Source organism: Schistocerca nitens, chromosome 6 (assembly GCF_023898315.1).
Source record: "Schistocerca nitens isolate TAMUIC-IGC-003100 chromosome 6, iqSchNite1.1, whole genome shotgun sequence".
NCBI lineage: Eukaryota > Metazoa > Arthropoda > Insecta > Orthoptera > Acrididae > Schistocerca > Schistocerca nitens.
Window position 1 is genome coordinate 371,342,817 of NC_064619.1, and position 16,577 is coordinate 371,359,393.

Here is a 16,577-nt window from a genome sequence, read left to right on the forward strand (position 1 = left end):
GGACGAAGATCAGACGTCTTTTTGGGTACCAGACCCCAACAGGTGTCCCTGGCGTTACCATCAATGTTGTACTATGTACCCATGCAAATGCGATTGCCGAGCACTTTGCTGAGCACTATGCTCGAGCTTGTGTGTCAGAGAACTGCCCCCCCCCCCCCCCCCGCCTTTTGAACCCACAAACAGCAGATAGAAAGAAAGTCCTCTCGTTCACTACATGCCACAGTGAACCCTATAACACCTCTTTTACTGAGTGGGAGCTCCTGAGCGCACTTGCATATTGGTCCGACACAGCTCCTGGGCCAGATCGGATCCACATCTCTCGTCTGTCTACAAGTGCCGTCTCCTCGTCATCTTCTTCAGCCAGATCTGGTGCAATGGCATCTTTCGATTGCAATGGCAGGAGAGCACCATTGGTCCAGTGCTCAAACGTGGCAAAAACCCACTTGATGTGGATAGCTATTGGCCCATCAGCCTCGCCATCCTTGTTTGTCAGCTGCTGGAACATATGGTGTGTAGGTGGTTGGGTTGAGTCCTGGAGTCTTGTGGCCTACTGGCTTCTGCCAGGGGTGCTCTACCGCTGTTACTCTTGTGTCCTCGAGCCTGCCATCTGAACAGCCTTTTCCAGACCAACACCTGGTTGCCATCTATTTTGACTTGCGTAAAGCATATGACACGGCCTGGCAACATGTCCTTGCCACATTGTATGAGTGGGGTCTCCGGGGCCCACTCCCAGTTTTTATCCAAAACTTCCTGTCGCTCCATACTTTCCATGTCCAACTTGGTGCCTACCATAGTTCCCCTCATATCCAGGAGAATAGGGTCCTGCACGCCTCTGTATTGAGTGTATCACTACTTTTAGTGGCCATTGACGGTCTGGCAGCAGTTGTATAGCCGTCCGTCTCACCCTCTCTGTTTGCAGACGACTTCTGCATTTTGTACTGCTCCACCAGCACTGGTGTTCCTGAGTGGCGCCTACAGGGAGCCATCCACAAGCCACAGTCATGGGCTCTCACCCACGGTTTCCAGTTTTTGGCCACGAAACCGTGTGTCGTGCACGTCTGTCGGCGTCATACCGTTCATTCTGAACCAGAACTATTCCTTCATGATGATCTACTCACTGTAGTGGAGGCATATCGACTCTGCTGCAGCTCTACAAAGCCCTTGTTCAATCCCACCTTGACTATGGGAGTCTGATTTATGGTTCGGCGGCCCCTCATCATTGCGTGTACTCAAGCCAGTGCACCACTGTGGCGTTTGCTTAGCGACGGGAGCTTTTTGAACGAGTCCAGTGACCAGTGTCCTTGTGGAGGCTGGAGTCCCTCCATTGCAGATCCAACACAGCAATTCATCTCCAGCATTGGCGGCCCAGGTCAGGGTTAACGATTTGTGTGCGAATCCCTTCTGTCTGAACTGGAGTCCTGCCATTTACCACCTCCCACCCCAGTCCGTCTGCATACACCTCCATGGTGTAAACCTAGGCCGCAGATTCGTCTGGACCTTTCGCATGACCCGAAGGACTCAGTTACTCCTGCCGCTCTCCACTGCCCTTCCTCTCGATTCTCGATGTGTTCCAGGGCTCTGAAGTGGTTTACACTGACAGCTCGATGGCTCATGGTTGTGTTGGCTTCGCCTACATCGATAGAGGTAATTTTGAACAGCATTCCATGCCCAATGGCTGCAGTGTATTCACTGCAGAGCTGGTGGCCATCTCTCGTGCACTTCAGTATATCCGTTCATACCCCGGGGAATAGTTTCTTCTGTGTACTGACTCCTTGAACAGCCTACAAGTTATCGACCAGTGCTACCCTCGCCATCCTTTGGTAACATCCATCCAGGAGTCCATCTATGCCCTGGACTGGTCCCATCGTTCAGAAGTGTTTGTGTGGACTCCAGGACACATAGGTATCCCAGGCAACGAACTTGCCGACAGGCTGGCCAAACAGGCAATGTGGAAACCATTTCTGGAAGTGGGCATCTCTGAACCTGACCTGCGTTCTGACTTACACCGTAGGGTTTTTCGGTTTTGGGAGCCGGAATGGTATAACAGTACACACAACAAACTGCATGTCATTAAGGAGACTACGAAGGTGTGGAAGTCTTCCATGCAGTCCTCTCATAGGGAATCAGTTGCCCTCTGGCAGCTCTGCATTGGTTACACCTGCGCTGCGAAGACCTGGCTGAGTGTAGGTGTGGTGCCCGGTTGACAGTGGCCCATATTTTGGTGCACTGTCCTACTTTGACTGCCCAGCGACAAAATCTTGTGTTACCAGACTCACTGCAGCTAATTTTATCTGACAACGCCTCATCAGCTGATTTAGTTTTACATTTTATTAGTGAGGGTGGGTTTTATCATTTGGTCTAAGTTTTAGTGCATATCCTTTGTCCCTGTGTGTCCTCCACCCTTGTTGTTCTAAGGTGGAGGTTTTAATGTGTTGTAGAGTGGCTGGCTTCTCCTTTTTTATTCTTATGGTCAGCGAGCCATGGTAATCTGCATTGTTGTTTTAATCTCTTCATCCCATTTCTTGCTTTTCTGTGGTTTTCTTCTCCCTGTTTGTCCATTTACAGGTTTGTTGCTCTTCATAATTATTGTGATTTTTTTCCTTTCATTCCGTTTTGAATTGTCAGTCTCGTTTGTTTTATTCTCACACTTGTGGCATTGTTTTATTCGGAACAGATCTGGTAATTTGGTCCCTGTCCCCCCCTCTTTTAACCCAACCAACCAACCAAAGCAGTTTGTGTTGCTATGTTCTGGAAATGCTGACTGGGCATGGAAACAATGACAAAGTTCAAATGCTTAGATAATAAATGTGTGATTTTGAAGTGATCTCTTGCTTGTCTTTATTTAGATGAATCTAACATCCTTATCAGGTACACTTTCATTTGGTTGGGAATTTTTTTCCCTGAAATGACTTCAAGGAAATGAAAGCATCTTAAACAAAATAGTTGTAGTAAACAGGCATAAGTTTTCATTTGTACATAATTCACTTCCAAATCTTCAACAAGCAAGTTCACATTGTCTGCTTTAACAGATTTCATGTGTTTGGTTTATTTACAAATTTGTCACTTATTAGTTGCTTATTACATTGCCAGTATGTAAGACTTCAGAAGCGATTAAAGTTAAAAGATTAACTCTTAGAGATTATCCTCTGAAATAAATTGGCATACAGACGAGTGTTGATTGGATAACAGACTACAGCCACTAAGATCCAAAGTTCATTTCTCAGTTGTCCAGAGGATTATTTGTCACTTACAGCTTATTTCACCTCTGGCAGTTCATAGACCTGAAAAATATGTTGTTGTCCTAGGGTTTGGAGTTCACATTTAACTATGGCTACCCCAATACGTGGCTAGATTATTCAGTTCAAACATCAGAGGAAGGTAAATGCATACCACCTCAAACAGGAACATGCCTAACAAAACATTGTGGTGTTCAAACCAACCTTCAGATTGAGAGCTTTACCTCTTCACAAATTTATCACTTATAATACAACCAGAACATCGACAAGAACTGTATTAAATTTTGAGCTAGTCATTTTTTATCAATTCTAGGAAGTATTTTTCTTTCCAGGAACAAAATTTCTTCTTAGAATAAATTTGTGCATTTCAAAAGTGCTTCCAAAAGTAATGAAATACCCTTGACCTTGCACATATTTTCCCATGCAAAATACAGGGTGATTCAAAAAGAATACCACAACTTTAAAAATGTGTATTTAATGAAAGAAACATAATATAACCTTCTGTTATGCATCATTACAAAGAGTATTTAAAAAGGTTTTTTTTTTTTTTCACTCAAAAACAAGTTCAGAGATGTTCAATATGGACCCCTCCAGACACACGAGCAATATCAACCCGATACTCCAACTCGTTCCACACTCTCTGTAGCATATCAGGCGTAACAGTTTGGATAGCTGCTGTTATTTCTCATTTCAAATCATCAATGGTGGCTGGGAGAGGTGGCCGAAACACCATATCCTTAACATACCCCCATAAGAAAAAATCGCAGGGGGTAAGATCAGGGCTTCTTGGAGGCCAGTGATGAAGTGCTCTGTCACGGGCTGCCTGGTGGCCGATCCATCGCCTCAGGTAGTTGACGTTCAGGTTTCATAACTAACCTTTTTTGTAGGACTCTCCATACAGTTGATTGTGGAATTTGCAGCTCTCTGCTAGCTCTGCGAGTCGATTTTCCTGGGCTGCGAACAAATGCTTGCTGGATGCGTGCTACATTTTCATCACTCGTTCTCGGCCGTCCAGAACTTTTCCCTTTGCACAAACACCCATTCTCTGTAAACTGTTTATACCAACGTTTAATACACCACCTATCAGGAGGTTTAACACCATACTTCGTTCGAAATGCACGCTGAACAACTGTCGTCGATTCACTTCTGCCGTACTCAATAACACAAAAAGCTTTCTGTTGAGCGGTCGCCATCTTAGCATCAACTGACGCTGACGCCTAGTCAACTGCACCTCAAGCGAACAAATGTACAACTAAATGAAACTTTATAGCTCCCTTAATTTGCCGACAGATAGTGCTTAGCTCTGCCTTTTGTCGTTGCAGAGTTTTAAATTCCTAAAGTTGTGGTATTCTTTTTGAATCACCCTGTATTTTAATCAACTGTTTCCATTACTGTCACATATTTTTAAACTGTTATCTTGATAGGTTGTGTTGTAGATGCTTGAAATTCTGTCAGTTCCCATGAAACTGAGAACTTCTATATTTTCCGTAAAATTTTTTCTGAAGCAATAAGTTCATGTACTGTGTAGATGTAAATCTAGGAAATGTAGGGTATTGAACTGTTTATTGATTGCACATGATTATTAAAGAGTTGGCACACATCTTATGAAATCCTGAAAGTAAATGTTAAGAATTTCAGTGTGACACTTACTTATTTTCATTTTTCTTTATTTGTTGTAAAATTCATAGAAGGTATATACATACTTGTATCCACCATTTATCAACCATAAAGATTGCTTGCCTACCTCATAAGCTATCTACAGTGACTGTGTGTTTTGCCATCCATTTAGATTTAACCCCCAGATGTCTTAGATCTTTCATGATTTTTCAATAGTTTGCTTCCTGAATGTGCGAAGAATATGTTCCTTCAGGTCTCCCCATCACTGCAACTTTGGCTCTAATGTTTAGATGTACAAACCCCATCTTTGGACCATTAGTGCCTTCTTTCTTAATTTTCTACACTAGGTATGTTTAACACAGTAGATCGTATATTTCCTGGATCCTCCTCCTCCAGCCATCTGCATCTTGCACTGGACCAAGTATCCTCTGAAATTACTTATTCAGATGCTGTTCTCTTTGTACACATTGGTGGTACTCAGTCTCAGTTCTATACAATGCCACTGGAACTAATATTTCATTATATGCATCACATGGTGATCTCATTATGTTTCATGATGAAGTATCTTCTGGGGACATTAACTGTAATCTGCAGTTTTCTCTCAGCTGCAACTTGTCATTTTTAAACCAGTTGGCCAGGTGATAAAAATTTTCCTGTGTAGGCCAAACTAGGATCTTCAACTTAGAGGGACTCTCAGCACTGTTCCTCTGGATAGCTCCAGCACTTAGATCTCAGCAATGAGTCAGGGTGACTTTGCTTACATTTTGGACTAAGGCCCTCACTGTCTTAAAATATTTCCACTTCAGACTGCCAGGGCTGTAATCAGCATATGCTAACAAATATGTTCGTTCTTTTGGATTGACATCTGTCTCACTAGTTACAGCGTTCTACAAAGATGAATTACAGAGCAAAACACCTAAACTGTTCACTTTTAATGTCTTTCGATATACCGATATATTGTTACTGATTTCATCCAGATGAACTAAAGTGGCAAGATGAATTTACACACTTAACTTTCTTTCTATAATTCCCTACCCTATAGAAAAGTATATGCCCCTATGTTGTCTCCTGTCCCCTGCACATCTAATTGCAGTTTTGAAATGATGGTGGAAATATTTGACCAGTTAACTACTGCATAGTGCTTTCCAAGAGTTGAAAAAACAAAACAGCTATACATAAGAAACTTCAGTCATCAGTAATATTTTCTCCTTCTCTATTTACAACAATCTGCCAACACTGGGGTAACTTCTCAATTCCACAACTGTAGAAATCACATTGTTTTAAGGGAAAGAACTCGACAAGCCATGTTCAAAGCACATTTTCATCCGGAAAGGAAGTTCCTTGAAGACTGTTTGATAGAGAGCGGAAAAGGAGAAAATCTGAGGGTGCGAAGATTAGGTGAATTAAGTTTGGTGTGGAAGTCATTCCACACCCTACCTCCGCATAGTGTTTTCTGCCAGTCCAGCAGAATGTGGATGGGCATTATTGTGTAGTAGCATCACATCACTCAGTCTTCCTGCTCTTATCTTGAGTTACGTCTGCAAGACATCTCAGTTGTTGACAAAAATGTCAGCATTGGTGGTTTCATCTTGGGAAAGCACTTCGTAGTACACCACACAGTCAGTGTTCCACCAGATGTATAACATTATCTTTTGTGGATGCACATAAATTTTTGTGCATGGAGTTGCTGCTTTGTTTGGGCTCAACCGTTCCTTTCTTCCCCTTGTGCTAGCATAAAGACACCATTTCTTGTCACCAGTGACAATACACGATAGGAATGGTCAGTGTTGTTCATGAGCCAAAAGAGATGCACATGTGGCCATCCGCTAATTTTTATGATTTTGTCTTAGAGCATGCGGTACCTGTACACTTGATTTTTGAATCTTTCCCGTTGCATGCAAGTGTTGCATCATAGTGGAATGATGACAGTGCTTCATGTTTGTCAGTTCTTGTGTACACTGATTATAGATCACTGTGCATTAAAGCATTTAAATGATCATCAAACCCCGAAGGTCTCCCTGATTGTGGAGAGTCACAAATGTAAAAACGATCCTCATCAAAACGAGAAAACAGTTTTCTTGTTATACTCTGTCCACTGGCATTATCCCCATACATGACACAATTTTTTAGGCTGCTTCCGCTGTGTAACCCCTCCGTTGAACTCTTTAACAGAAGAGTGTATGTCAAATATTCAGATTTCTCCACTTGGCACTCAATGTTAGAGCGTCCACACCATCTCTAAATGACAAAATAACTATATATGAATTGGGATAGTAACAGTGAACTACAAATAAAAACTGTCAGTCAATAATTAAACCCATAGTAGCTGCAATACCAACATGCAAAACAAAAATCCTATGAACTTGTGCATCAACCTAATATTTATATTATTGCTGCACTAGATTAGTTACGTACCAAGTGCACAGTAAATGGCATGGCAGTGGAGATTGTGTCTTAACCTAAAGTAACTGTCCTGATTTCTGTCTTCCATTTCCTGTATGTGGAGATGGAAAATTGAGAGAAATTGTGAATGTTTGCTTCTCTAAAATAGTGGCACATTCTTAACTGCCATGTCATTTACTGGATGGTTCCCAGTTTTCAATGAAGCCATCATTAGCAACTGCTTTAAGAATTCTTTGATATGTGATAAAAGACCTTATTAAATTCAGTACAGATAGTAGTATGAGGTACTCAACCTGTGTATCAGCCACATGTGTATTTTTTGTATTTTCTGAAAAGTTTGCTTTAAACAATAATTTGTTGCTGTTAAAATTTGATTTACTGAAAGAGTTTGTCCACCATGTATTTTTAGAAAATCAAAATACAAAATGTAATACTTAATTTGTTAACTGAATAATTTTTCTTTTCTTTTCATGAGTTTTCATAAATATGAGGGCAAGCTGAAAAGTAATGATTCCAATTTTTTTCTGTGAAAACCTTTAAAGCGTTTTAAATAAAACAAACTTTTCCAACATTCTACATCTTTGTTCCTCATGTCTACATATTTATTCCTGAATATAGTCACCCTGCCGACAGTCACATTTCTTCCAATGAAAGACCAGTTAGTTGATACCGTTGCTGTAGAGTGTTTGAAGTTGGTGACAGAGCCATAGCTTCATCTCCTCTTGCACCACTTCGTCACTATCAATGTGACGTCCACAGAGGTGTTATAGTTTTGGAAACAGATGAATATCAGATGGGCCGAACTTGGGACTGTATGGAGAACCATCAGTGATAGTGAACCCAAGGAAATGCCTCAGTGCAGCATTCACTGTACATAGCTTTCATTCTTTTATGGGTTTCTATTGGAGACATGTTTTCTGCTGTTAGAAACTTGATTACAGCATGCTGTTTCTCATGCACCGACATAGTTAAGTTACACACAGCCATGTTACATGCTGCAATGTAGGTCCCTATAGCGGCAAAGGCTTGAAACTTAAGTCAGCAGAATGGGAAAGTAGATAAAGTAATAGGCATAATGTGTAATACCTTAACCAATATTGAGAACAGAATGGATAGTTTGGAGGCATTACTTCTCAGCAAGCCTTTGTATACATCAGGTGTTTTTTTTTAATAACTGGTCAAGACAGATGACATTCAGCATGATGTATAACTTATTATTATGGCTACTTTCAATTTTCCTTCTGCGAACTGCTCTTAGTATTTTTAAATAAAGTACACTGCAGAAGAATAATTTTTAAAATGGTATATGTTCTCCATATTTATAGAAACAAAACTTTCTGCACAGTATAACTGTTAGTGATTTTTTAAATCTGAACGTAATTTCAGAAATTTAGGCTTTTGCTTAGTTTATTATTTATTTACAATTTTTTGACCACATAATCTTGTTGCATGCAATGTATCATTGTTGTGCAGGGTGGATTCCACAGAAGTATGGTATTACAGAAGATACTCGAGATTTTAAGTAAAAGGGGCTTCTAACAAGAGCCCTGATGCTAACAGTTACCAGGCTGTAGATAACACGCACCTAGGTATTGCTGTTTGAAGCAGTCAGTGCCAGTTGTGGAGAAGGTTGTATACAGATTTTTATTAAAACTGCTGTGAATTAACATTTATTTGGTGATAGTGAAAGAATGACTTGACATCAGTTTCTTCATTAACATGCTGCCTCCTTGTAGGCTAACATTCTACCTCCTTGTAGGCTTTCTTTTAAGGTGTTGATACTAATGTCCCAATAACTTGGTAATTTTTGGGCATGCATCTGGGACATCAGTCCTGGACACATGCTTGAAAAATTATGATTGCATATTCTATCCGCAGGAGAAACTTGAAAAATCACATCCCAGTAATGTACACAAAATCAGTATACATGCATGACCTTACTATTGGGTGATTGCTGTAGTGATGGTACTGATGCAGTCTTTGAAAAGAACATTTTTGTATTGTACAGAACAGTGAAGAGAACTATTTTTGAGTGTCATTCATACGAGGGCCGTTCAGAAAGTAACCTCCGGTTGATTTAAAAAAAATACACCAAGTTAAATAAAAATATTTTAATATATACATCTTACAACTACATCTTTGCACTATTTTTCTACATAGTCTCCATAGCGATTGAGGCACTTATCGTATCTCTTCACAAGCTTTGAAATTCCTTCTGCATAAAAATCACCCGCTTGTGCCTGGAGCCAGCCTGTGACCGCATCTTTGAGCTCTTCGTCGTCATCAAACCGCTGTGACCCGAGCCATTTCTTCAAATGCATGAAGAGGTGATAATCACTTGGCGCCAGGTCTGGGCTGTAGGGTGGATGGTTGATAACATCCCACTTGAAGGACTCAAGAAGGGCCGTTGTTCTGCGAGCAGAGTGAGGACGGGCGTTATCGTGCAAAAAAACGATACCGGAAGTCAGCATACCACGGCGTTTGTTCTGTATAGCCCGTCGTAACTTTTTTATTGTTTCACAGTACACGTCTTGATTAATGGTCGTACCACGTTCCATGAATTCAACCAACAACACCCCTTTGGCATCCCAAAACACCGTTGCCATCAGTTTTCTGGCAGAAAAATCTTGCGAGGCTTTTCTTGGTTTGGTAGGCGAATTTGAATGTGCCCACATCTTTGATTGTTCTTTTGTCTCAGGGTTCACGTACTTAATCCAGGTTTCGTCACCGGTCACGATTCTGTTTAACAATGGTTCTCCTTCGTCCTCATAACGTGACAGAAAGTCTAATGCAGAGGCCATTCTTTGAGTTTTGTGGTGGTCGGTAAGAATTTTGGGCACCCATCGTGCACAGAACTTACGGTAACCCAATCTTGCTGTCACTATCTCGTACAAGAGAGTCTTAGAAATCTGTGGAAAACCAGTAGACAACTCCGACATTGAGAAACGTCGATTTTCACGAACTTTTGCATCAACTGTCTGAACGAGTTCGTCAGTCACCAATGATGGTCTACCACTCCTCTCTTCATCATGAACATTTTCTCGTCCACTTTTAAATAAACGTACCCATTCACGGACAACTCCTTCACTCATAACTCTTGGTCCGTACACGGCACAAAGCTCACGATGAATAGCTGCTGCAGAATATCCTTTGGCTGTAAAAAACCTTATGACAGCACGCACTTCACATTTGGCGGGGTTTTCTATTGCAGCACACATTTCAAACTGCCACAAAAACTAAACTAGCGCAGGTACGACGTTCACTCGACCACGGCTTGATGCCGACTGACCTGTTGAGTGCGTGAACGCACAGATGGTGTCGCTACTCCCCCCACAACCCGCACTGTGACCAATCGGAGGTTACTTTCTGAACCGCCCTCGTATATTTTGTGGATGTGGGTAACCTGATTATTCTTAATGCTTGTTGAAACTAGGCTTGAATTTAGGTAATTGACTGATTTTTATTAATTAATTCATGAAGATCCACAGATACCATCAAGAAGAACCTTCAGGCATGTAGAATTAATCAAAATATACATTAAGAAAACATAAACTAATGATAGAAACCGAATCTGTGGGCTTTATTAACAATAAATGTCACTGTACTGCTTAATGCTATTCATTCTTATGCCAGCTAAATCTATCCAAGTAGTTCAAAAAGAAAGAGGCTACTTTTTAAAAAAATCCTTTGCTAACACTGTATTCTAAATAATAAGTTACTTACACCTGTAAATACTGAGCCCTCATTGCAATACATTGGTTATCATTCAAGTGTACAGACAACATTGTTACTTGCTGCGTAACTAACAGAAATTTTCAATCTTCGAATCTTGCTATATGGATAACTTGTAGACAATATCGCTATTGAGATTTGTTTTAACTATCTTTTAAATTGGTTGCGATTCACTTTTTGTTTCATATAGCAGGGGAGCTCGATGATGCCTTTGTACCAGAATACATAAATCCACTCTGAACCCAAGACAAGGGAAATAATTTTTGTGTCGTATTGTGACTGTATATATCACAATTCAAGAAAAATTTTTTAAGAAGTAAATGTGCTAGGAAACAAGTGCAAGAATTCAAAGATACTGAAAAATACTTCTGATAAATGTGTGGTTATCTACTTCACTGCCCATTGCTGTGGGATTCGCATGTTATGTTCACCCACTCTCTGTTTAGTTCCAGGCCTATAACTGTCAATGTGAACCTTGCATTTTGTTATGAAGGTAAGGCTTTGTCCATCCAAAAGGGTTACATTAATACTATAAACATTTACTTTGTCAAGGATAATTTTGTGATCGTCACAAGTGCTTTGGTAAGCTATCAGATGTACAATTTTTCCTGTTTACTTCCTCCAAGGTGGTGTTTGTGAGGTCTTGTTCTACTTTCTCCGTGGAGAATGGAACACAGTTAACAAATTCAGTTCAGTTAAATGAGTCTGTATTCTCTGTTACTTTCTAAAACACATTTGAAAATATTGGAAATAGTGGAATAAGTATGTAATTGGAGGGGGCCTCTTTGTCTCTAGTTTTTTAGCATGGATGTTACTACACCATATTTTTTAGTTAGGGCATGATCGATTGGGAAAATAGCTTAAGGGTAAAGCTTATAAAGTAAGGAAATAATTTTAATATTATTCTAAAAATACAATCATTGCTGCTTAACCTCCAGATAGGTGCGCTTTCTGGTCATACAAGGGCAGTTATGCATATCTCGCAGATACCACTTGTTGTTAATAAACTTAATGTCTCTTTAAACACTAAATGTTTATCATAAAAGTAATATTAGATATTACTCATGGGCTATACAAACAAAAACAAGGTAAAAAATTTATTTAAAAATAAGGTTGTTATGTTTCAAAACACACATTTTCTTCTCACAGCTTCTCGAGATACTGATACTTACCTTTCCGTGTATGAATGTCAAATTTGTACAGGAATGTGCTTGAAATTTTGGTTTCTCAATATACTGAAGTTATTTAGAAGTTGAAATACAATCAATGCAAACATTTCTTGAATGATGTAAACAAAACATACCGTCAACATATCTCACATTTGAAACTGGTGATTATTTAGAAGCTGAAATATAATCATTGCAAACAGTTCTTGAATGTTGTAAACTGTTCACATATTTCACATATGAAACTGGCGATTCTCATTTTCTTTCTAACTAAACATGGTCTACATATTTTCTTCAGAGGCTCCTGAGCTTGATCTTCTTCTCCTCTTCCTTCTTGCTGTTGGTGTTCATCTTTTGTGTACGACACATTTAAAACTTTTGTATGGAGGTCTCAAGTTACTTTAGTACTTCTCCTTGTTACATGTTGCTGCACAAGTTCGTTAGAAAGATATTTGATATATTTTCTTCTCTTGAAATTATTACTGGTGTTTCCGTCCCAAATTATAAATGAATTTATGGCAGCAACATTCACCATTGAGAAAAACACCATCAAAGGCCATTGATTTGTGTTCACCGCAACATTGAAAGACCCAAAGTGTTTGTCAACAGTATCAATGCCTCCTTTTGTATGACTGTAAAAAGTTATAATTTCTGGTTTCTTCAGATCACCTGTTCCTTCATAGATTTTTCCATCACTGTGAAAGCTGGATATCAACAAAACATTCTTGTACTTTTTTGGCACTTATTTCATAAGTGTTGCCTCTTAGCGAAAACCCGACAGACTTGACTGGGGCTCTCGTTTTCTGCTCGCTGTGAATTCTGGAGGGATCTGAGGCTTATTTTTATGTAACATGCCAATATATGAATTTTTTTTTGATGCCTATTCCTTTACCAAATAGTAATCTGTAAACCAATTGTCAGCCGTGATATTTCTCCCAGTATAGAAAATGGATGCTGCTAACCTTTTCACAATGTCAGATGATTTATTACTTACACTAAATGGACCTTCTGGTTGGCTTCCAGTGCATATTTCCATATTACATGTATAATATAGCAGAGTCTACCAAAGCATACATTTTTATGCCATATTTGCTTGGCTTTTTTGGCACGTATTATATGAAGCCGCATGTACCTCAAAAAACCTAGAGTTTTTCAACGACTGTGTCATCTTCACCAAGTGAAAAGTATTTTTGACAGTTCACAACAAATTCTTCAAAAATAATTCTCATAGGAGCTAGGCGGTCAGTTTTTCTTCGTTCTCTTGTTTCCACATCATGAAAATGAATAGATCGCATTAAAAACTTCACTCATGACGATTAGGAAGTCATCCATCCGCCATAAGTCGTCAAGATTCAGACGATTCGCATGGTACATCCCCAGCGAGATAAAGCAGCCCGAATAGGGCTTTCGTTTCTGCTATGTCTGTCTTTTGAGTGTCCCTTGAATGAGAATAGTTATCTTGTATCGTAAGAATAAATTTGTTTCCATTTTCTACAATACATTGAATATTAATGTCAGAGATCAGGCATTTCCATAAATCTAGAATATTAGTCGCATTTTTCAGAGGTCCGATTACTCCAGGCAGATGAAGTAAAAATTTTGTTTACCTTGTCTTTGCCTGTTCCTTGGCTTTTTTTGCCATGACCAAACGTCAATTATTTTTTTATTTTTCCTTTGAACAGCTAGATATGTCGATTTCTCATCTTCGTCATCTTCTGAGCTGGACTGACCACTCAGTTTCATATCAGAAACTCCATATGTTTCCGATACGTGTTTTTCTTCATCAGTGTCGCTGTCCTCTATAAAACTGATGTCCTGATCATCCTCATCATTGGTATCGTGCAGAATTGCATTTATCACAGCTTCAACACCCACAGGATTGTTTAAATTATACATCTCTTTGTCCCTCATAGCACCTAAGAAATAAATATGAAACGAAACTGAATAAATAAAATATGCAAGCATTGAAGGTCGCGCGTATCTGACACGTACAATTTAATTTAATTTCATTGTCGATTCAAGACACATTAACACCACTTTAAATTACTAATAAGCATTAAACATTCAACAATAAATAATGGAAAATGAAAAGTTAAAAACTTACACAGAGGATCGTGCGTATTCCTCAGTTACGAAACATGTGTTACTAGCTTGTTGTTTACAGTAGCGGGCAGAGGCCAGGACTGGAGTAGGATGGGGTCAAAAGAGGAAGCTAGAATAAACGAGGGATTTCCCTCCCTCTCTTGCAAGAAAAGGTAACAAACATTATCACTGCGTATCTGATAAATACGCATGCCTATCGGAAGGTTAAGAAAGATCTAAACATTGATAAAATGTACATGGATGTATACTGAGGTGAGTGCTTGGAAGCCAAATTAATTATAAGATAAGCTGTAGATAAACAGCTCTCTTTTGTTATAATCAAGGAAAGTAGAAAAGTATGTAGTATTTGAACTCATTGTTGTTAATATATTGGGGAAAAGCTAGTGCAGAGACAGCACAGGGCTAATTTCAGAATTACTGATCCATTTCGTCCGTCAAAAGTGCTTTTCATTACACAATAATATTTTATTGTTTCAGAGGTTCTATGTAATTCTCACACTACTGCAAAGATGTTTGATATAGGTGTTAGTGTCAGTGATATTGAGAAGCAACTAAAATCACAAAAACTGACCGAATCTCTGGGACCGATTCTATACAGAATTTGCAGCTGACTTAGCCCCTCTTTAAACCATAATCTACCATACATCCCTCGAACACAAAAAAAAAAAACCTTACCCAATAGCTGGAAGAAAGCACCAGTATCCTTGATATTCATTCTTTGTAGAATCAGAACACATTCTGAACTCAAATGTAATAAAGTATCTTGAATGAAATGACTTCCTCCGAGGATTTCGTGATAGTATGTACCATGTTAACTTTGAATGGAGAGTCATGAACATAACTTAGTGTGTGCTCCAGGGAAGTATGATGGGGTCTTTGCTGTTCATGTTATATGTTAATGACCTTAAGGACAATATTAATAGTAATGTCAGACTGTCCACAGATAATGCAGCTGTCTGTCATGAAATACTGTCTGAAAAAAGCTGCACAGATATTATAAGATGTTGATTAGACTTCATTATTAAGGGTTTCTCTGGATACTTGGCTGTGCAGCGAGCTACGTTAATTTAAGTATTAACTGTATTTTTCTTACTTGTCACTTCCTCTTCAGTGTGTTTGCTTTTAGGAAGCTTTAATTTTCGAGTACTAGTAATAATGTTCCATAGATTTCGTGTTTGTTTTGAATACAGTCAGAGAGAGTCCCTTTAGTCAGCTGTAGTTCCAGTAGTGCTAGTGTTTGTTTTGAATACAGTCCAGAGACAAGTAGTGCTTATTTTCATTGTTTTCAACAAGAAGTGTCCAGTAACCACAGTTTAGTCAGCTATCAGCCACCTTTAGTGAATTAGCAGTCTAGTTAAAAGTTGATTAACTCTCTACAGTAAATTGATTTCTTAGGATGGATAGGATGTGTGACTGCTGTGTACGGACGCGGGAGGAGCTGGCCGCTGTTCGCAAACAGCTGAATGTGTTGATGGCCACGGCTAGCCGTCTTCAGGCTGCTGCCTCGGAGTGTAGCAGTAGTGGGGAGTCTGCTGCGTCGCATGGTACACCCCAGGTGTTACATGTTTTGCCCACAGTTCCTACTGTCGAGACATCTACGCGCGCAGTTGGGCCACCCTCTCCCCAAGGGGAGTGGCGGGTTCAACGGTGTTCGTGTCACACGAGGCCGAGGGTCAATGTGGAGGCTGGCTGTGTGGCATTGCCCGCTCAGCCTGTGAGTGGACATGTGGCCGCTCATTCAGCAAGGTCCAAGCAGGCACACGGGGGGACGGGTTTATTAGTGATTGGGAGCTCCAACGTTGTGCGGGTGTTGGAGTGCCTTAGGGAGATAGCAGAAAGGTTGGGGAGAAGGCTAGTGTTCACTCTGTTGGCGTGCGGGAGGCGGGGTCTCATCCGAGATGTGGAGGAGGCCCCTGCCGGCAGCGATAGAGCACTGGGTGCACCGGACTGCAAATTGTTGCTCATGTCGGCACCTATGACTCCTGCCGTTTGGCTTCATAGGTTATCCTCAGTTCATACAGGCGGTTGGTGGAGTTGGTGAAGGCGGAAAGCCTCGCTCACGGGGTGGAATCTGAGCTAACTATTTGTAGTAGCGTTTCCAGAACCGATCGCGGTCCTCTGGTTTGCAGCTGAGTGGAAGGCTAAAACCAGAGGCGGACGATTCTGCGGAGTTCTGGGGTGCAAATTTCTCAATCTCTGCTATCAGGTGGAGAAATGTAGGGTCTCCCTGAATAGGTCAGGCATGCACTATATGCAGGAAGTGGCTACAAGGATAGCGGATTACATATTGAGTGCACATGTGGGTTTTTTAGGTTAGAGA

General features: G+C 40.2%; 2 protein-coding genes across 6 annotated transcripts in view; one reads left to right on the top strand and one right to left on the bottom strand.

Annotated features, from left to right (window-relative positions):
• LOC126262587 (peroxisomal membrane protein 11B) overlaps positions 1–16,577 on the top strand; it is a 122,399-nt gene that overhangs the window by 36,574 nt on the left and 69,248 nt on the right. For 3 of the 5 annotated variants that reach the window (XR_007546744.1, XR_007546745.1, XR_007546743.1), the window contains exon 4: positions 8,730–8,885. The exons of the other annotated variants lie outside the window; for them this stretch is intronic. The gene's annotated coding sequence lies outside the window, so the exon portion shown is untranslated. The remainder of the gene's footprint in view (positions 1–8,729; positions 8,886–16,577) is intronic. 5 annotated transcript variants of the gene reach the window in all.
• Positions 12,040–13,007, bottom strand: LOC126263368 (uncharacterized). The gene is made up of 4 exons (XM_049960460.1): positions 12,938–13,007; positions 12,555–12,895; positions 12,161–12,223; positions 12,040–12,057 (listed from the first exon to the last, which is right to left on the bottom strand). Exons 1-4 carry the CDS (start codon positions 13,005–13,007, stop codon positions 12,040–12,042), a joined length of 492 nt encoding a protein of 163 aa, XP_049816417.1.

What these genes read in the sequence shown, in the direction of transcription:
- LOC126263368 (XM_049960460.1), bottom strand. Translation starts at nt 13,007, where the DNA reads ATGTTACATAAAAATAAGCCTCAGATCCCTCCAGAATTCACAGCGAGC. An exon ending in AAAACGAGAGCCCCAGTCAA is followed by an intron (nt 12,896 to 12,937) that starts GTCTGTCGGGTT and finishes TTATGAAATAAG; the next exon opens with TGCCAAAAAAGTACAAGAAT. An exon ending in TAACAAGGAGAAGTACTAAA is followed by an intron (nt 12,224 to 12,554) that starts GTAACTTGAGAC and finishes AAATAACTTCAG; the next exon opens with TATATTGAGAAACCAAAATT.